We start from the raw sequence: 21,496 nt of genomic DNA, 5'->3' as shown, positions 1-21,496 counted from the left end.
TCATAATTGATACTAGTAGGGTGACGAAATACCAACCTTCTAAGCCCCATGGCCATTATTTTCAGGTCAACCTAAAAAAGCGAACATGGTGAAATTACACCTGAAGGACTAAACAAACTCGTCTTTACTTTTCTGTGACGTGAGGCATCAGAGTTCAAGATGAAGTATGTGCAATCTAGTGGCCTATCTTGTTATCTACCGCCCAACCGCAAACAGCTGGCCGGGAATGCCTTCACTCCGGACACTCCGCGGCGCTGACAACCGGACATTAGCATGCATACAGGAAGATAAACTGCGCTCAATATAATCAGCAGTATTAAACGAGTACTATCAGCGATGTTGATGGCATGTGTATCGCAAATTCCTTATGTCTGTTTCACCTCGCCATCCTCTCACTAGTCGTAACGTTCTTTATGACCTGTCACCAGGCTCGCCGCGTTTAAAATGGACTGGTGGCGCCCAGTAATTTATGTCATCATCAGCGCCATCATCGAGCAGCGCCTCGTGAATGCACAGCTGACTGATCGGAGATCGATTGTCCTATCTAGCGTCAATGGAAATACTTCACACCGTATTCCAGCGTAATTTTTGATGTGCGTGAGAAATACGACATAGGGAATGTGACAGCTATGCCACGCATTCTTTATTGTATACAGAAGTTGACATCTTCAGACGTCCTGATCAGGTTTCCCGATATTTACGTGCCGCACAAAATTTTGCAATGTCTCGATACAAAAATGATAAGAGAACATCCTCGGTCGATTAGAGATTGTAAAATCTGGAGCGTGTATAGCTCACGAATTGCGTAATTTTCTGCTTAATTTTAGGCCTGCGTTTGATGCAAATTGCTGATTTATTATTGAAGCATGGTCCGTGGAACGGCAAATATATTCGAGATAATGCATAAATAAGTAAAATGCAAAATATCACCCAAACGATGCCCACTTTTGATACAAGCCTGATGTCAACAAGAACGACCTTGACCTTTTGCGCCCACCATCAGTTGGGACTTTTTATCTTGATAATTAACCGGCCTTTAGTTCACCAATACTGATAAAATGCGTCTACCACGCAAATATTGCCTAGATCGATGCAACTGGACGTTGGCCTTAGAGTATTGGCTTGCATGTGGTGTCAGAATGTGGAAGTTCGGATGATGAATAACTGCATTCAGTTCATTTTGTTTGTATCCCGCGATGCCTGACTCATTCTGCAAGGCTCCGCCATAAGCACATCATGGTGCACTGCTGTCCGAGGTCGGGACGGCAGCAGCGGCCGATGTTTTTGTGGTGTGGGAAAGTCTGTCCTCGCCATTTCCGAGCATGACTCCGCGTGCGTCCCACGCCGCGGGAGCCCCGGCAGCTGATAGCGTATATGTTTGCTTTACGAATCAATGCAGAGCCGTCTGTCGGGCTGAAAAAGTCGTCATCTCTCCAGGAATAGCGGCCAAAAAGTGCATACAGGCACACGCGGGTGATAAACAAAGACACCTTAGCCCCCCCCCCCCCCCCGCCGCCCCGCCACGTCTTGCCGCACTCGCCCTCCCATAGACAAACATACAGTGATGGCTTCGTGGAGAATCTGCGGCGGCGATATGACGTCATGAAGGCGAACACATTTGGGGACATCAGTGCGGGATGGTCCGTTGTGTTAGATACCCCACTCGGATTAGGCCACGTTACAGCCAAAACTTGAAGCGACTGGAATATGTCACCATGTGTCTCAGTGACGATGTTGCGGTGAACGGCACTTTCTCACCGTATACGGACAACCACATGCTACAAACCCTGTTCCAATTTCAGAGGTGTTCGCGTCGCTGTAAGCTACAATGTCTCTCGTGGATGTGGTGATTCAGTTGCACCGACCGTGACCGTGACCGACCGTAAATGCTCCCTGTATTTGCATTTCGTCGCCGCATTCCACCTATCTAGCTCGTCAATAGATAGATGAATAAATTGCCTGTCATCTCAATTTTCAAGCTTTTTTCCATGTCTGGTAGCCTTCGGGTAATTGTCCATATGATGAAAAAGTCGAACACAGGCACGTACGAATTACTACAGGAAATAGCGCGGAAGAAAGCGAATCCGCACGCCTTGCCAATTTCCCACTCCTTCCAAGTCTCCCCTCCCGCCAGCGCAGCGTGCAATTGTCGCCTCTATTGACGTCTAGTGGCTCCGCCGGAGGGGCGGCCAAGACGGCCTGCGCTGTCGTATTTCAGCTGGGTCCATTCTCCCGGGCAGGGTTCATATTGATCCAACGTTGTCCAAGAGCCAATTTATGAGGCTGAGAGCCGGAGGCGGGCGGCCGCAATCGTGCTGAGTCGGTTGTGGCCACTAGAAGCGTGCCGTTTCGCACGGCGTGTGTCTACACTTCGTTTTCAGGAAAGGAAATGCCTGCGCTCCTCTCGATACATTTTTGTAATAGTTTTATCACAATAGCTTGAACTATCATTTTGTTGCAATACATAGAACTGAGGCAAGCATGAGGCCTAATCACGACCTTGTGGATAGGCAATGGGCGGCACATGGGCTAGTGTATGAGCATACTAGCACACGATTGGCAACAAACGTGCGATATTTATTGCAGATAATGCAGTTGGAAGGCGATGGAGAGGAAAAATGCTGGTAAGGGTGAGGGAAAACAGAAGATAATAGAAAACAAGAGAAGAAACTAGAAGAGAAAAGAAAAGAAGAAAAGAGAGGAGAAGAGAAGAGAAGAGAAGAGAAGAAAAGAGAAGACAAGAGAAGAGAAGAGAAGAAAAAGGAAGGAAAGAAACGAGGGAAGAAGAGAAGGAAGAAAAGGAAAGAGAAGAGACAAGAGGAGAAGATAAGAAACGAGAAGAACAGAGAAGAGAAGAAAAAAGAAGAGAAAAGAAGAGAAGAGAAGAAAAGAGAAGAAAAGAGGAGAGAAGAGAGGGGAATAGAATAGAAGACAAGAAAAGAGAAGAGCAGAGAAGAGAAGGGAATAGAAGAGAAGAGAAGAGAAGCGAAGAGAAACGAGCGTTAGAGCGAGGAAGAGAAAGTAGGTATAGAAAAATAGATGACTGAAATAAAATGAAAAGTTTTTACGCAGATGACATCTCAGGAGGACCTTGCGGGATCATGACATTTCGTTGTAAGAGTTACATTACCAGGCCGTACCTTCATGCCCATTTTTGTGCTTTTAAGAACATTTCATGACAAATAGAAAACAATTCCCAGTTTAAAAGCATCTCGACTGCAACATTAATAAGAGCAAAGGTAAGTGCTGCCTCATCGCGAGGGGCACGCGCTAATGACCAAGATGGTGTGTGGGTGTGCCTGCTTGCAAAAAACAAACGCGCCCATTCCGTGGAGAGTAGTTCAGCGTATAACGGGTCGTAGTAGAGCACTTCGGCGCTTAGACCTGCAAATGCATCACGACAGGACTTGCTTGATAGGGGTTCCTGGTCCGCTGCCGTGGCGGAATATCATCAAGTTATTTTCTTTTCTTGTTTTTTAGTTTTCTATTTAATACTTACCTATGTTTTATCCTAAATAAATTTTAACACTATGAAAAACCTTGCATGTTCGACTTTGCAACAACCGTTCATAGGAAGGTCTATAAAATTAGAATGCACAATGTTCGCACGCCTGTGAATGTCAAGTAAGATATACAAACGGCATTATTTGAGCAGTAGTTCGCAGGGCATTGCGTACATGTTTGAGCTTTGAGTTTTTGCACGCTGAACTGAACGGCGCCACCAAATGCTAGTAAACAACGGTTACTCGAATTGTGGGGTTGACAGGGACATAAATTACTTGCTAGTTAAACACTGAAACCGTCATCAAGAAACATAAACACCGATCCAACTACAACATAAATTACTGTGCTTCTTATTTTACTGCCAACAAACTAGACAAATCGAGATTCAGCCAACAAACTCAACGAGAAATCATTGAGGACTTTGGTGTAGAAAAAGGTAAAATGACTACGCAGGCTTATACTTAGATTGGATATGCATACAAAAATAGCAAACTGGCGATATTTTTATGAAAACTGCTCATTCGGAGCAGAAATGTCGAAACGCAATTATCTTGCTCTAACAAAGAATGCAGGCTTTGTTCTGCTTGCCATATTGGTGGCGCAACAACCTCTCTGTAAGGAAGTACCATAATACACCTCACGGAAGGGGCGATAAGACATCAACTGCAATGCGACCACGGCCACGCGCGTCAAATGTTCCCACAAAATACTGAAATTTTGGCATCCACACACGGCATAAGACAACTAACAACAAAAACTAAAAAATAGACGATGTAAAAAGCGATGTTTAAAAGACTGATTGACTGATGCGTGATGAAAGACTGAATGATGAAAGACTGAGTGATGAAAGACTGACATGATTAACTTTTCAGGCAATTCTTTCTTAACAGCATTTAAAAAGCTGCAACAAAACTTCACTCAAAAGTGATCTTTAGCTGAGAAGATCACACTTACATTATGAAAACCATGACCTGACGAAGGAAGGGCGACAATGGACCCTTGCCATGCAGAGTAAACCCCGCCAGCAATGGAATACTTCTCTGAATCTTTGAACCCTTCAAAACAGTTAATATGGTGAGCTTCCTACATCGGTCAGATTAAAAAAAGTGCCCGATTGGTCTTGAATGGTTCTTTCAGATTCCACTCGGATTGTGTCGCTACCGTACACATGTCACTACCGTACACATGTCACTATCGTACACATGTCACTACCGTACACATGTCACTACCGTACACATGTCACTACTGTATTGGCAAAACAAGCGTCGCGCATGCAGTTGGGAAGAGCCAGGAGCACGTGCCCTAGAGGAACAGCGTGTCCCCCCCCCCTCCAACATTGGCTGCAGGGGGGTAGACTGGAAAGAAATAACAAAAAATCCCGTCTCTCGCCCCGGCCCCCTTCCCACAACTCGGTGCGGCTCTGTTGCCGCCGTGAATGGCTAGCAGTGTTTCCCTGCACCTGACTGCGGTGTCCGCGCAGGTTGTAGTTGGTTCGGACGGGCAGGTCGGTGTGCTTCCGGCTGTGCGAGGAGGTGAAGGTGACGCCGGCGATGGCCCGGGCGTTGCCGGTGGCCAGCCAGCCCTCTTGGTAGTAGCTGGAGCGGTTCAGTCGCCAGCTGCCCTCCTGCTGTGGACGGAGCAGGACACGCGTCAGCCACGACCAACAGCTGGTGGCAACGGTGGACTGATCATACTCCGTGAGCATCCAGCCGTCGAAGCCCGCACATCACGAAACTCCCCAGGCCAGAAGTGCCCGCTCATTCCTGCGCCGGACAGAGAAGTGTTCAAAAACAGATTGCGAGCAGTGATGAGCTATTTGACGAGCCGTAAACATTCAAGCACACCGAGCAGTCTGGGCGAAAACAGCAGGTCAGAACGTTGCACATGTCCCTGCAGTCTGTAACTGCGTTAGATGTGCGTATTTGAAATTAATGATATATAACTTCGACAGGTTTCATTTCTTATGTCTAGGTCACATATAGTACGAAACCTATGATAAAGTGACGTCTATCACCTCAAGTCCTTCTTGTTTTTACTGCTTCATTTCGGTATTTACTCATTTCTAGATAGAAAAGTACTGCTAACTCTTTCCCTTGTAGAATAGTCAGGAGAAAGGAAAGATAGCTGCTTGGCGTTTCGGTTACGCGCCTTTATCGATACAGAAGTGTGTAGTCCTACTTATCATCTTCATTTTGGTATCCTCAGTACGTTTTCAAACAGCTCTAATGTGAGTTCACTGCTCATCTTCGTTTTGATAAAGATGTGTGGCCAAAATATAACTACAGCCATCTCTCCCTTGTGGTTATTTTACGAGCAATAAGGCTAAGAGTACTGCCATATCTATACGTATAATGCTCCGCACAAATGCACTTAACAACTCACATGGCTTACCTACTTAACTTCGGTTCAGTTGCGTCAGCACATCATAACGAGATGTCTCCTTGAGCCAGTCCAGAGACGCTTGGCCACCGTGTCGTGTCCTTCCCTCACTTGGCTAGACCAGGCCAGAGACAGAGTCTTCAGCTCCTCGTCATTGAAGTGACACATGACTGCGAACGGCTGGGCCCGACAGACACCGTTGCCACAGCTGTCCGGCGCCAGAAGGATTTGAAATTTGCGACCAGAGCGGCTACCAGGATTTACGACGTGGTGAGGGGGGGAGGGGGGGGGGGCTTTGGCGCCGGAGTCCAAAACATATTTACAGTGCGATCACACTGTGAAGAGAATGTAAACCCTACATACACTAATATGCACAGTATTTAGCATATGACGGGTTATCAATTCTGGCTTGCCCTGGCGACGAACACAATTGCTTCTGCCGCATATCGTTTGTATATCCACCAGGTATTCGCTGACTTTGTCACTGAATTACGGCTGTTCTGCGAGACAGTCACTGCCCGTGGAAACGAATGAAATTTTGATCCAAAGCAAGTTTCCTGATCTCCATATTACAGATTCTGGCGGGGTGGGGAGAAATCTCCCCCCCCCCCCATTGTGGCGTACGCAAGATTTTGCAACGAAAGGACTTACAACTAAAACTGTTCACAGAAGTCGTCCGAAATAGGAAATCAAACGTGCGCTGAAATGTCTTCTGTGCCCAAAGAGCATCACACGTTCTCGTTATCCTGACTTTGATGTGTCTACCTGGAACTTTTAATTTTCGCCATTAAGTCTCACACATATAAATACACGCCATGATTTGGGGGGGGGGGGACACGTGCATCGGAGGTTGCTTTGTGTGCACGCCCCATGTGACCCTTTGGGCCGCGCTAGTGAGTCTGGGTTAACCAAAGCATAACACAAGTTGTGGCTCGCGGTGACCAGTTCTAGAACAGACCTTCGCATAACCTTGGCCAATTTGTTACCGTGCGTCACGGGTAAGACCCGGCGCTTCTGATGAGATGCTATTAATACCATGCCCTCAAGCCTGGTCACTGCACACGGCCTCTCGGCTGGTTCGGTCGGCAGAAGCGGATACCTGGCCTTCGCACACGACCCCTCGGCTGGTCCGGTCGGCAGAAGCGGATACCTGGCCTTCGCACACGGCCCCTCGGCTGGTCCGGTCGGCAGAAGCGGATACCTGGCCTTCGCACACGGCCCCTCGGCTGGCCCGGTCGGCCGAACACGACGTTTGGACCCGCTACCTTGGGATTGTGGTATACCTGCTACTGTATTTCGAACGAGCTCTAGTTTAAAACCTATCCTATTCAGTACATATTTTGTTCGCACTCAGGGGTGGGATCCCCCCTCGTGGGATCTTGGGAGCTGCTGGGCTGATTAGGAAAAATAAACGACAATTGACTGCTATCGACAAGATCGAAAAAGAAAACATAAGCACTTCCCAAAAGGAGTGGCAAAGTGAATGGGTAGGACCCAAAGTTGTAAATTAACTTTTGATCAGACATAGTTGTCATGCTTATCAATAAATTTCAACGCAACCACCAGATATCGTTAAACAATGACGTCAAAATTTATGTGTGGTGGTGACATGTAAATACAGAAAATTCACGGGCGCATCCATGAGATGCGAAACAAGGTGATAAGAGAAAATGCGAAAACGAGTTTCAAATTTTTGGAACAAGCTGAGCCAGAGTCCTCTTGTGACAGTGGGGATGGGAGGCTTAGTAATTAATGGATATTTTTGTCGGTCACAATGCTGCTATGCGCGGTGAACAATGCCGCTCTCTTTAGAGCATGCTTTGACGGCATGTGTCATAAGCCCATTTAGTTTTCCAAAGGAGCATGACTGGGCATTTGATTGAAGCGTGGCCCATCACCGCTGCTATCAGCTGATGACCCTCTGTTGGTGGCCACGGTCCCCGCGTGCCGCGATACCCAACCTCATTTGTCGTCCCTCGACTCAGCTCTTACATGGGGTCTGTCACATGTTGTGCACTGCACTGAGCTGAACGCAGCATGGAGTGCAGCGAACGCACCAAACCATGATGTTTCACGTGACATAAGCCCTCTTGATCTTGTCCGTGGAGGCGCCTCTATGCAAAGATGCTTCTTCTCATCTAGTCATAGCACTGTAGTACTGGAATAGGTTTGACGCTATGCTCCCTTGCATCCCCCAAATGGCTCTCACAGAGTGCAGAATATTGTTGTTGAACTTGAAAACAAACTCATTTCAAGGTTCCTGCCCGTCGCTGATACGCTCTTCAGCTTTGACTACGACACGCTCCTACAAAAAGTAATTTTTAGGCTAAAAACACCAATACCAGGACGGTGTGTTATTCTATCTCCAAAAGCAACATAAACCCCTTTTTATCACAAATCTTCGATACATATTAGCACGCAAAGCTTTTGCCATGGCTAAAGCCAGGCCGCACCGCAGTACAAAAGCAACGAAGCGGCCACGTTTTCCAGGCGGTTTGGCCGAGCCAAAGCTTCTCTCGCGTTCGGCATGATTTCACACGACATCGGCGGCCACTCCTCCTCCGCAGTACCGGCAGTCGCGCGGCATCGGTGGCCGGTCTACCTCACGCGACACCGGCAGTCACGTGACATCGGCGGCCGCACCGCCTCGCCCGGCAACGGCGGTCACGTGACATCGGAGGGTGCGCCGCCTCTCACGGCACCGGCGGTCACGTGACATCGGCGGCCGCACCGCCTCACGCGGAACGACAGTCACGTGACATCGGAGGGCGCGCCGCCTCTTACGGCACCGCCAGTCACGTGACATCAGCGGCCGCACCGCCTCCGCAACACCGGCAATCACGTGACAGCGGCGGCGGCGCCGGCCACGCTGCATCAGCAGACCCCGTCTCAGGTACCCCGGAGCCACACGGCTGAGTCCGGCGCACGCCTGGCGGAGTGCGTCGCCCGCTCCGCACAGCCGGGGTCGACAGGACACCGTCCGCATTCGGTTAACCAGCAGCTCCGGTCGACAGGACACCGTCCGCACTTGTTACCAGCTCCGGGTCGACAGGACACCGTCCGCACTTGTTACCAGCTCCGGGTCGACAGGACACCGTCCGCACTTGTTACCAGCTCTGGGTCGACAGGATACCGTCCACACTTGTTACCAGCTCCGGGTCGACAGGACACCGTCCGCACTCGTTACCAGCTCTGGGTCGACAGGATACCGTCCGCATTCGTTACCAGCTCGGGGTCGACAGGACACCGTCCGCACTTTTTACCAGCTCCTGGTTATCCCGGCACGTGACTTGATCGGCACGTGGTGGACACATGGCTGTGTCAATAGTGCGTGGCACACCCATTCACTGAACAAGGAGAAAATGTTTCTTGCCCGTGATTTTACTTTAAGTTTTAGTTTTAGTTTTAGTTGTTTCGTATAGACGCGTAAACCAATGCCTGCTGTTAGGTTCGCCTGTGTTAGATTTGTGCGGTTGTTTCATTTGACTTTCATTATGCAGCTTATCTTTTTTGCTCCATAATGTAATATGGACACCACTGATTTTCACTAGGATATTATTGGACAATGCAATGAGTGACCATAAAAAGTCCCGTCCTTATCCACAATTTCACTCTCTGCGCTATACCCCGAATGACACAAACTATTGGGTAGTAGCAATGACCAGAAGATTTTGTTGCCATCGGCAGCTTGCCTTAATCACTTGGATGCAAAAGGCTGAACACCGTTGATGATTCACACATAACGTCTAAGACTGCTTTAACTATATCACGGTAATTTCGCCCCCTTACATTCTGACGCACTGAGTAAGGACACAAATCTCCAAGTGGCCACAATGTGCAATGCGCGGGCTCCAAAGTCCCCACAAAACCCAGTCGTTAACTGGAATTTGCAGGAATCTGCTTACCTTATACCTGGATGAGGATCGTATCATTTAATTGTACATTGCACCATAACATATTTTATGTGAAGTAATGCAAACTACTTCCGGTGATGTTCATTTTCCCAACACTCCGGTTTGAAGTAGCTTAATTTAAAGTGGTTTACCGCTGTTCCTAGTCGCTTACGCCTGGTAGGTCGTCTTTGAAAGGTGGCGCACTGAAATTTTGTGGGCAAATTGCATCCCCCTGGGGGCAGAGACGATCTAAAATCTGTGTTCATCGTTCCTCAGAGCTTATCGATTGGTCACAGGAAGCATATCAGTTCAGACAGTATGTGGTGGGCACAGGACGCACATTGCCAACTGATGTCTTGCGACCTTGTGTAGGCTAGGGGTATGCGCTTTTAAAAGATATCTCCTAAACATTGCGGAGGTGCCTGAGGGTTATGTAAAAGTGATGCATGATACAGATTTCCTTGCCATTTTTGAAAAATAATGTGTGATACATTAATACGCACAATAAATCTTCGACATATTGCCTACGCAAAATACAACGTTTAACGTTCAACCAGAAATCCAACTTCCTTGCATTGGTTTTTGGTTGATTAATTTTTGGGCTCCGTCTCATGCCATTAACAACTACATTTGCTTGCGATTACCGGTCAGCCCTCTCAAATAATTCATTCATTGGCATCAGTTATTGACGTGCATCGATCTTTTTACCATAATGAACTGAATGATTCAGAATTAGATCAGCCACCAGAGGTAGCACCCCGATCTCTGGAAAGAAGGGCTTTTTAAAAAACGGAAAAAGTGGAAACGAAATTTACACATGATGCCAAACCGAAAACAACGTAGACAGTTCGCTGCCTGATCTTAAAAAAGACATGTCGTTGGGAAAATTTTGCAGAAAATGCGTACTCAAACAGGATACTTAACAGCGCGGCGCCTTTTGAAGTGTGGGAAGAGCGAGGCCATTACAGACGCAGTTGGTTTTACCCTGCAGAGGGTATAAAAACATGTGTAAATTAGGCCCATCGCCGGTGGACACCCTCACAAATAGGACAAATAAATAAAATGTGATCTTCCCTTCTTAGGTTAAGTGGGGGAAGTGCGCTGATGTTAGCATCCAAACACAAAGATAATTGCTTGCGATTTGGCTGGTTATGGGTCCAGCTCAAGGTAGCACATATATGTATCTGACTCTGCATGGGTTTGTTCTGGACTAACAAATTCAAGCAACGAAATAAACAAATATGCACGAACTTACAGCAAAAGCAACTGCTACGAAAACATTCCGTGTTACACAAGCGTTTTGGGTTAAAATTAGTCACAAGGAGCAGGATTACATACCTCCTGGATTTTTGTGCTCCGATCTCTCTCGCATTAAGCAGCAACGTCCTGCATCGGAGGTCAACTTCTAATAAGCTAATATAGCTAATAAGGCTGCAGCTAATATTACCCCGTAAACTCTTGACTTCAGTCTCAAAGTAGAATAAAGACAATAAATGTCAAGCAAAAACCATGACATTCTAGTATGCATGCCTTTCTCCGGTGAGTTTTGGCATTAAGATTTTGAAGTGGAAGATAAAATACGATTCGAAGCCTAACGGGAATCTGGAACATGAGACGTTTATGTGGTGCACCGCATGTGAAGGTATGTTCATGCCGAGACATTCTATAACAGGTTGGCCCATCTTACTCTTGCAAACATATTTCGTACCTTGTGAACAACGGAATACATATGAGCATCAGAAGCAAACCAAAGGGGAACTGGGCTAATGAAATAGAGCAAGTGTTTGGACTGATGGCACAATAGGTACTTTAACGGTACCTAGTTCACTAGATACCTCACTATCAACATCATCATCATTATATAGAATTATTATCACCAACGCATTGATTTCAAAAATGAAGTGATTCTTCGAAAAATAAACAATTTTGGAACTTACCCAAGTTTTTGCTTGTTAAATTTTTCCTTGTAACTTATCATAAATATAATACCTATAAAATTAATAATAAACTGAGGCGTAAATCACAGCGTCCACAATTATAGGAGACATTAATGATTTGGCGGCAGGTTAGATCAACTTTGCTAGCTCAGCATCAAAAGCAAATTTTAGAAAGTGACATCTCTTGGTGTAACTCCACACACCACCAGCCACCCCTCCCAAATCTCTTAAAAGCCGCCTGTCACCACCCCACATTTGCGACGAGTGAGTCCCGCACCACCGTGACCGTACCAGACTGTTCCACACCGGTCACCGCTCACGCTGCACGCCACTCTCACGCCGAACACCCCTGACTCCTGCTGCACGCAACGCTGTCGTGCCGCGCACCCCGCTCTCATGCCGCACGATCCCGCTCTCCTGCTGCGTGGACGGCCCTCACCTCGGCGTGTCCTGATCGGTGTGACGGGACCGCGTGCGAGCGCGACTCGAAGTCACGCCTCACGCTGTTGTCGCGCCCGTCCGGGGCACCGGCGGACGTCAGGCGGGCCCATCACCCGGCGCACTCACTCATCATGCACGACTATCCCACGACGGCGCCCCGTCCAATTAGGGTGACTTTTGGCCAATCAGACTAATTTGCCCCGGCCGCCGACGACCGCGGTGTAAAGACAGGTTACCGCGCGAGCGTGCAGACAGCTCGCCTCGCCCGATGCTCCACTCGCCGACAGTCCGGGGACAGACCGCTGGGTTTTGCGGAGGGGAGGGTGAAGGGGGGGGGGGGGGGGGCGGGGAGTTCCGTGCCGGCAGCGCGTACTCCGGTAGAATCACGGTCGTGTGCAACAGACGGCGTAGAACAGAAACGTCGCAGGCTAAGATTCGCGCGGAGTTATCAACGCTTTAGCCCGGAGCGCCATGAAACGATATAGCACAGTCACCTAAGGGCAAGCGGAGGTCATTTCGTTTTTTCCGAAAAAGAGTCAGAGAATATCTTTGCAATTGTTCTGTTGTGCTGCGCGGTGTTCTTTGATGCATTTTTACAATAAGTGGAAAAGTAAAAAGGACACCGACACACCGAAAGGACAATCCGTGTCAGACGGTGCGCCAGGTGTTACAAAATGTCCGGACATGTTGCAACACGGTCCGAAGTCACGCCTAATCCAAGAAGTGTCAACCAAGAGTGGCAAAAGCGATCAGAGAAAGTAAGTGGTCCAGGATAATTTTTAGTTTCAAATTACATTTCTCACTATGCGCTGTATGTCTGCAAACTGAACGCATGCATATATATATATATATATATATATATATATATATAATATATATATATATATATATATATATGCATGCTTTCAATTCGCAGACATACACGCGCAGTACCAGCGGAACTCTATTTCTCGGGTAGCCAACATTGCAAATACATTTCTGCAGTTACTCGTAGCCCAATTTGTCCCCAGACCGGGAAAGGACGCTGTCTGAGCCCCGTCTTCGGGTTCACCGGCTCGGCGTGATTCTGCGTGTCGGACTGTACCGCAAAACACGCCTGTCCGCCGGCGCACGCTACCCCCGCACCGCGCGAAGTGCGCCGGCAGCAGCTGCGTCCGCGACACTGTGGCTCTGGTGGGACACCGCGCAGGCCATGACCACTGCTAGAGTAGAGTGCTGGAGAGGCTCGCCGGTCCGGGAACACTCCGAATCTACCGTCAGTCGACGACGGGCACTCTCGAGCAGTGGCGGACCTTGGTGTGTCGGGTACAGGAGAGGGTAGACCTGAGAGCCCCGGCGGGGTGAGACGGGTCCGGCTGCAGGGCCCCAGTTCTCACGCGGGGGCAGTTCATGGTCCTGATGGCGTTCCTAATGATGACAAAATAGAGCTGGAAGACGAAACAAAAATAGAACAAGATTGCGGAATGAGTTTACTTGGTCCGGGCCGTGTCCTTCATTCAAACACGAGGCCACTGATTTTCCGTAGAGGCCTTGCGGACGTTGTACGACTCGTTCGAAACAGTTTTCAAGCCTGGGTTGTCAAGAGTGCTACCCTCAGCATAAATCCAGGTGAGATATTCCTACTGTAAGGTACACAGTGGTGGTACTTTCACTCAGTGTTTACGTGGAAGGCAGGGTCGCAGAAAAGGATCTCTTAAGGGGGACGGGTTCGGTGAGTGCGCATTCTGCCGATTTTTATTCTTCTCTCGGGAGGCCATCTGGATCGAAAACAAAATTAAGAACTTGGGCCTAAGTGGGGGGGGGGAGGCAGCCCCTTTGGCTGCTCCCCTGCACGGAAGGTAATTGCCAGCTGCAATAGAAAGACCAGTAGAAATGAACAACCCAATTCTCATGATATAATATTCTACATCTTATTCAGTCATACTTTCAACACTCAGATAGGGCTTCATTCGCCTCCCCTCCCTCCCCCATCCCAACGAACTTGGCTCCAGCCCACTGAACACAGAAAAAGTGGTCCAGAATCGGAGAGGAACCGTTTGTTGGGGTATTTTGATGAGATATTTCGCCATTTCTCACTGCTCAGACCCCCCCCCCTTTCAACCCACCTGGCGAAACTACAGCCGTTTGAGACTAAGTTTCATTGTGGCGAAAACCAAGGCTTTTTCATACTCTACGGTTTTGCGTTCTTTCCTTTAGTTTCTTCCCACATTGAGGAACCCAATACGAACATGGTAAAGGTCTGCAATGTTTGTCTAGTCACTGCGACATTTCATTGTCTAAAATCCCCGATATTCCCATAAACCGGTTAGAATATGTAAGGGCTGTATTAAAAAATTTAGACATCCAATCTTCCGTAGAAATCCCCCCCCCCCCAATGAATTTCACGGGTTCCACTGATGGCTCCGCCCATGAACCCTACTTTAGTGACCACTGGAACGGGCCAGGTCGTGCCCAAACACGGACATGAATGCAATATTACTTTCATTGATCTCGTGTTCACGCTAGCCGTTGGTTCTTGCCCGTCAGGAAGTGAATGAAAACGCGTGGCAGTGAACAAAGGGAGCGAATCCAATTAGCTGTTGACATCCATCTCGTTGCCACCAAGCAGCAGTGTAATTGTTCTCAAGAACAAGAGCAGAACCCTGCACTGGTACCCCATTGGCCGTAGTTGGTCGGTAAAGTTCAATCGCACGCGTGACCGCAGGCCTCGCGAAATAAGCCTGATGACCATTTCAGTCCGGCAGACCGAGGCGGTAGCCTGTTTACGGGCTAGCCGGGAAAGGGTAGCCCGCCTCCAGCCAACGGAACTCGGGTTCAGAAAACGCGTTCCCGGTGGCTTAATAATAGTCCCTGCGAGGCTGAAAATAAATCGATCAGCTCGAATTGCGATGATTGCATTGTTGTGTTATCCAAGCATCGGACGAGATCGGCGGCGCGTGAAAGGACGACAACTGTTGCTATACTGCAAGCAACAGTAGTTGGGCCATGACATAAATATTTGAATATAATCTAAGGGCATGGGATAACGTTTAACGTGTAAACGTTGTTGCTTGGAGCCTTTCCCCGCTCCGCTCCGCACACATTTGGCAGGGTCTGGCAGTTGCCGCGTCCTTCCGACCTACCTCAATGAGATCGTTGGGCACGCGGCCCATCCACGAGAGCGAGAGGATGTGGCAGTCGGACCGGGCATGGCAGTCCTTCTCCAGGTGGAAGTGCATGGCGACGCCTGCCGACGGCTTCACCGGGCTGCTGTCGGCCGCGGGCTGGCGCTCCACACGGCTTCCGGACGCAGCCGCCGGTCAGCGCCGCCGCGCGCACAGCCCATGGTCCAGTCGACACCGGCCGGCCGCCGCACCCCCGCCAGGCGACGCGCGCTGCCCGCCCTGGCCAGCTCCGCCCTGCGCACCACCGTCCGGCAATGGTATGGGCGAGAAAATCGAAGCCGTGCGCCGCGTCGGCGACTAACCTGCGCTGCATCGGCGCGTCGGCGGCGACGACAGACGACGGCGGCCCGCGCAGAGACATCTAGTGAATGTTTGGTGAAACGATGGTTTGATTTGATGCCGACAGAATTTCCGTTGTGGGAAGCGGAAGGAGGCGAGGGTATTTGCGGAGCGGGATGTGATAAGGTTTGGCAAAGTCATGTGAAACGTCCTTCCAGCTCTCAAATAGCGTGATGTGCTGGGTATGAAGTATGCATTCTAACGAGGACAGTGGGTGGGGTCGATTAGAAGACATCGGGTCTAAACAACAAACGCAGCTTTTTATCCCGCGTTCCCGCCACATCTGGCCCGGTAAGAACACACGGCCGCGGACCACATCTGGCCCGACAAGGACACGTGGACACGGATCACATTTGGCCCGACAAGAACGCGCGGAACATGCGGACATGAGCTTTGGGCCAGACCTGGTGGGATTTTACGGGTCAAAAGTTTTGACAACCAAAATTATTTTTTGCTACCACTTGAGTTTAAGATTGTTTTGAAATTCAGAGTGCAACTCCACATACCATACGGTTATGAAAATGTGCATGTTATATGCCTGGCAAGGGCTGCGTTGAAAACGTAATTCAGGCTGCACAAATTAAACTATTAGATGTAAACACCTCACTGAAAAAGTCGAGAAGAGCCACCGCGTTTGCTACGCTTCCCAAGTGTGGCAAGCGTGGCCTGAAGGCAAGGTGCTCTTTAAAAAAAATTGTAGCATGCACAAACCACACCTCCAGAATCAATATAAATGGTAAATGAAATTACCCGTAAACTGTGTGACTTTCATTTCCCTAGCCTCGGTTACTGGTCCATATAACCCGCAGTTACTGATGCATAGTGCGCGTAACAGTTTTCGAAATCTACAGTGCTAACAAGTGCCCGCAGGCTTACTTCGCTAAGCAACGGATATCGTGCTTTGAAAACGCATGTAAAATCTTGTGGCGTTTTATAGACGGTTTGTTTTCGCATTATTGCTGAATGCGTTCAGCATCATTGCTAGGATTGCCTGGCCGATCCGATCTCGGGCTGCCAAGATACCTGACGGGAACCTGGTGTGATGTGCTACCTGCCAGGAACGTATGTGGGTCACAGCAAACAAACTTTATCTGTAAACCAGTTTTTCATGGAGCAACGTATGGTGAATCGCTTACAAATTTAACTATCCGTGGAGTGAACTCAACGCATCTCAAGATCGAGATTCGAAACCACATGATACAAACACAGTGTCGCACCAATTAGGCGACCAATGTCTATGTCTATATCACGACGCATGACAAAATGGCATGCTTTGTGCTATTGGTGAGCATTGCCTGCTGGACGTACAAACACAAATACAACGAATTTGCTCAAAAGATTGGCACTGCAGAAATAAAATCACATTACCAAGGTCTGTGCGTACCCCTAACTTTTGGCGAGACGAAAAAGAAATATAGCTCACAACCAATGTAGTAGAACGGGCTGGGAATGACGTTAATTCACAGATTTGACTACTACAAGCTCCTAATTGGCCACATCTCGCTTGGTATCTGAGAAAAATGTCAATCGCGTTACTATTGTCGCCTCTTCGGTACTCCACACTTTTCAGAACATACCGATTTGCGGGATGAATGAGGTGTGGAAACAGACAACAACAAAAAACAGATGATCCACATTAAACGATTTCTGGTTGACTTATTGTTTGACCTCAAGTCATTGCCAGAATTCTTAACAATTGAAAACAGCCTGGGCAAAACAAAAATTCAAGAAACAAATTATATAAGCAGAGGCTGTTGATGATTAAACAAGGTCAAGGTCAAGGTCAAGGTCATTGTCAATGTTGATGATTAAACAAGGTCAAAGGTCAACACAACACCACTCATGTTTCAAGACCATTTGCAGTCTTAAATCAGAGCACAATTATTAGACACCACACCATACATCACACCACAAATATTGAATGAGCAAATTACGTTGACATAAGGTCAGGTATGATGGTCAGGCCAGGGTCAAAACCAACCTGATTTATTTCTCTAGGGCTTGCTATATGGGATAGCTTCTAGTGCTCATTTCGAATTTATTGACAGCAGGAACCGCATTATACATCTTAAATTGACTTCTTAGAGGTCAGGACAGGCCATTGACCTACGATGGCCCGGGTCGAATATTTTGTTTTAGGAACATACTGCCTAGTGTAATATTTGTCGCTTATTCAAATGCAAAACGCAGATCAGTCTTGCATCATTTTGGTCACCATGACCTTCAAAGGGTTAAACAAGGTCAATGACCTCAAATGGGCCTGTGAAATTTTCCTTGGAGACAGTTACCTAGGTTCTGGGGCGTTTTGGAGACCAACCTGGAATTTCACCTTGTTTGACCTTATTCTACCTGAAGGTCATGACCTAGGAAGCTGAAACCTTAACCTAAGTGAGTCCACGTATAGGTCAAGACACCTTGTAAATTTGGTGTCTCTAACTTTCTTAGTTCCCGAGATCTCAGATGGGAGGGGGTAAATTGACCCCCTCCCCCCACCTGAGCGAAGGGTATCTAGCCGGCCAACCGGGAGCGTGTTAAAGCACAGTAATTTCATGAGAGCATTATGAGCATTACAAATTATTAACACCAATAATTCGATGATGCACTTTTCAATTCCGTTCCACAGCACTTTTAAAACAAAACAAAGCAAAAGAATTCAATAACAAAATAACAACAGAAAATTCGACAAGCACAAAACACTCAAACAAAAAAAAATCGGACTTCTACACATCAGCCCATCACCAAGTCAAACACAATAGACATACTTCTGGCTTCTGTTGAGATGGGGTCAAAGAAAACAAACATTTTGTCACTGTTTTTTACAAAATACCAATGCTTATCTCCATGAAAGTAGCCTACGTCCAACCTAAAGAGGCGTTACATCGTCTCATCCTGTATAACCTGTTCGTATCACAGCAGCGATTGTGAGTTACTGATTCTTGCACAAGTCCTACTGCCACTCGCTATGCGCCTGACCAACTTATCCTAGCTTAGAGTAGCCCATGTGGTGAACATCATCTGAACTCACCAATCTGTTGACAGCAGCACTTGTGATAAAAACATATTTAAAGCTAGTTTTTGGCTGGTTCCAACTTGCATTTTTATTCAGTTCATTTGTGTATGTTTGTTGACATCAGACGAAGTTGACAACACACAAATCAAAGCACTTTAAATCACTTTGAACAACTTATGTTGATTGTCATGGCTAATTTATGTCAAGGGCAATAATGGGTATGCTCCACAAAACAACTTCTCTTCTCCAAGAATAATACAACTTTTAGATGAACATGCCAGTATTGCTGCTTGCCTTTTCAGCTGCAGCAAATGCATCCATTTGGGCTTGTTTATTCATATTTAATGACAAAGTTTGACATGTTGGCTTCACATTTTAAATGGGGTGGTCTGACTATTTGTTACATGCCAATATTTAACTCATAATTAAAATTGCTACACAGTTTAGAGTATCCCTGTGTTAAAAATATAGTGCATATATACAGTACAGTGATTTGCCGGTCAACAAACCATGACAACTGAAGAAAACATGCGGTTTAAGCAGCCATAAGGGACCAGTTAAAGAAATTGGGGGCAAATTGCCAAAAATATGGAACAAAATAAGCCCATTGCATGCCTCGTCCATCATAATTTGTCTTATGGCAAAACTCGATGCATTAAAACTGAACATGGGTAACTATGGCTACCAATTATGTGTTGAAAGCAGGTAAGGTAAGCAATTACTTCGTCCACAAGAGACTTACTGGCTTCTTCCTGCTCCCCTCAAAACAAAAACTCAGTACCTTTTGCATAGGCTGCTGGCAGACAGAGCCATCCGGCTCACTCCCAAATATAAGGATCAATCCCCACCAACCTTCGAGATTAAAATGCGGAACAAGTAAGAGGTGTGCATGATAAACATCTCCAGAGGGCAGAATTTCGCCATCAAACACTTCCGCATTAGCTGCGCCAGGTCTGTCCTAAGGCTCTATATAGCAGCATTTATTGTAATGCTGATGCCTTGCCACGTAGCCTGGTGAGTCAGACACTCGAAAGGCTTGGACTTATCATTATTGAACACCGCCATGAACCAAGAAAACGGTTAACCGAAGGTTTAAGAGGGCAAAAATGGCGTTAAAAATAAGCTCCGCGCTTCAAATTGTCTCCTTCATTTCCTGTGAATTGTGCATGCTTGGATGCATATCAAACATGTTTGGGCAGCTGGCGAATTCATCCAATTTATGTATAAGATACGTACAAGTTTGCAGCTGAAGCATCCTGCAGAGAAATTTGTCAAAATTTTAAGCAGAAGATGGTACATTTAAAGACAATAGAAAAGGAAGGATGACTGAAGTGGTATGACACTGGTATGATACCAAGAAAAACAAAAGGAGCCAAATAAATATAAAGACTGGCACTTTTCTCGCAAAATTTTGTTATCAGCTGATTTGACTTAAAATACATTAATATCAGTGCTCACATGGTGATTTTCATCTCGCAATTTTAATTTATAAGACATCTCTTGAACTTTTCACTCATGCATTTCGGGAGTGATGCAATTTAGTGGTCAAGTTTCCTCGGGAAAAAGAAGTACGCGGAGTAAAATTCTCTACCAGGCCTTGCTGGTGTTTGCACCAGGCTCTGCTTTCGTGGTGTGGTGGTGAGACCAAAAAAACAGGGGATGCGTGAAAACCTTGCATTTGGCGCACAGCTGCAGATTGTGATGCATTTTGTAAACAAACCAAACTTAATGCGTGCAAGCGGCTGGGGTTGCTGGGGTTCTTGGACTTGGAGGTACCTGGCGCCCTTGCTCTGTGCATACACAGACATGGTTTAGATGTAGGTGAGGCAGGACATAGCCATTGGTGTCCAGGTTCTGCGGAGCCTTGTTTATGCTTGGTGGTTTCAAGTGAGCTCGGTTTTGGATGACATCTGAAAACTTCAGAAAGAGAAATAGGGGTCTGGCATGTGCGATTAGACAATGTCAGGCGGAGTGAAAAATTCCCGTAAAATATGTGGAAATGGAGTGAAAAATTTCTCCTCATAGCATGTTGCTTTACACCCAAAGTCGGCAATTCTAGGACACCGAGTGAAACAAAAGCGGTGCACGATGCATGATTTCAACATAGGAACATAATAGCATTCAACACATGATAATAAGTTGATTCATCATAATAGCCTTCAACACATGATAAACTTTTCATTCCTACACCACATGCTTCAGGTTTTTGCTGGATTCTTCTGTTCAATGTGCTCCACACAACCGTCTAAACTTGCATTGTTGTAGCCGATTAGCGCACGCAGATGTGTTAGGCACATATGTTTTTAGACGTGTGTTTTGTTAGGTGCGAGGAGTGTTTATCTCGCCTGTTGTACATGTGCATGCATAAGTGAATAAAGTTAGTAAACTGTAGCAATAGCCTTATTCCTCGGAGAAGAACCAGGCTGAAAATATTGATGGGTTGATATTTCGGCAACACGCCTTTATCGAAACAATAGCAGAAGTGAATTCAAAACTGCCTGCCGATAATCCTACTCGATTTTCCAGGTTTTCTTTTAAACAGCAAGTCACGGTTTTTACAGGACACCAACATTCAGGGGACTCAACAAAGAGCAACTGCCAGCCATTACCACGATACAGTGGCTAACTAATAATTAGAATACGCGAACATATGTTTACTTGCAAACGAATTCAAGCGAATACGTGTCACGCATCACACTTCATTCAAACATGCAAGCGAGTTGAAGTAAACATGCATCACACATCGTGCATCAACTAAACATGCAAGCGATTTCAACTGAACAGGCATCGCACATCACGTGTCAGATATCACTTACACATGTAAACGAT

General features: G+C 47.0%; 1 protein-coding gene across 1 annotated transcript in view; it reads right to left on the bottom strand.

Annotated features, from left to right (window-relative positions):
- Positions 1 to 15,387, bottom strand: part of LOC119101821 (tubby-related protein 4) — a 66,549-nt gene extending 51,162 nt beyond the window's left edge. Inside the window, exons 1-2 of the mRNA XM_037225248.1 lie at positions 15,277 to 15,387; positions 4,964 to 5,131 (exon numbers count right to left, since the gene is read on the bottom strand). Of these exons, the coding sequence (XP_037081143.1) occupies positions 4,964 to 5,131; positions 15,277 to 15,372 (264 nt within the window). The 5' untranslated portion in view covers positions 15,373 to 15,387. The remainder of the gene's footprint in view (positions 1 to 4,963; positions 5,132 to 15,276) is intronic.
- Positions 15,388 to 21,496: the final 6,109 nt, after the last annotated feature.

Source organism: Pollicipes pollicipes, unplaced genomic scaffold (genome assembly GCF_011947565.3).
Source record: "Pollicipes pollicipes isolate AB1234 unplaced genomic scaffold, Ppol_2.1 Scaffold_4881;HRSCAF=5763_pilon_pilon_pilon, whole genome shotgun sequence".
NCBI classification, from domain to species: domain Eukaryota; kingdom Metazoa; phylum Arthropoda; class Thecostraca; order Pollicipedomorpha; family Pollicipedidae; genus Pollicipes; species Pollicipes pollicipes.
This window is presented reverse-complemented; position numbering and strand designations above follow the sequence as displayed.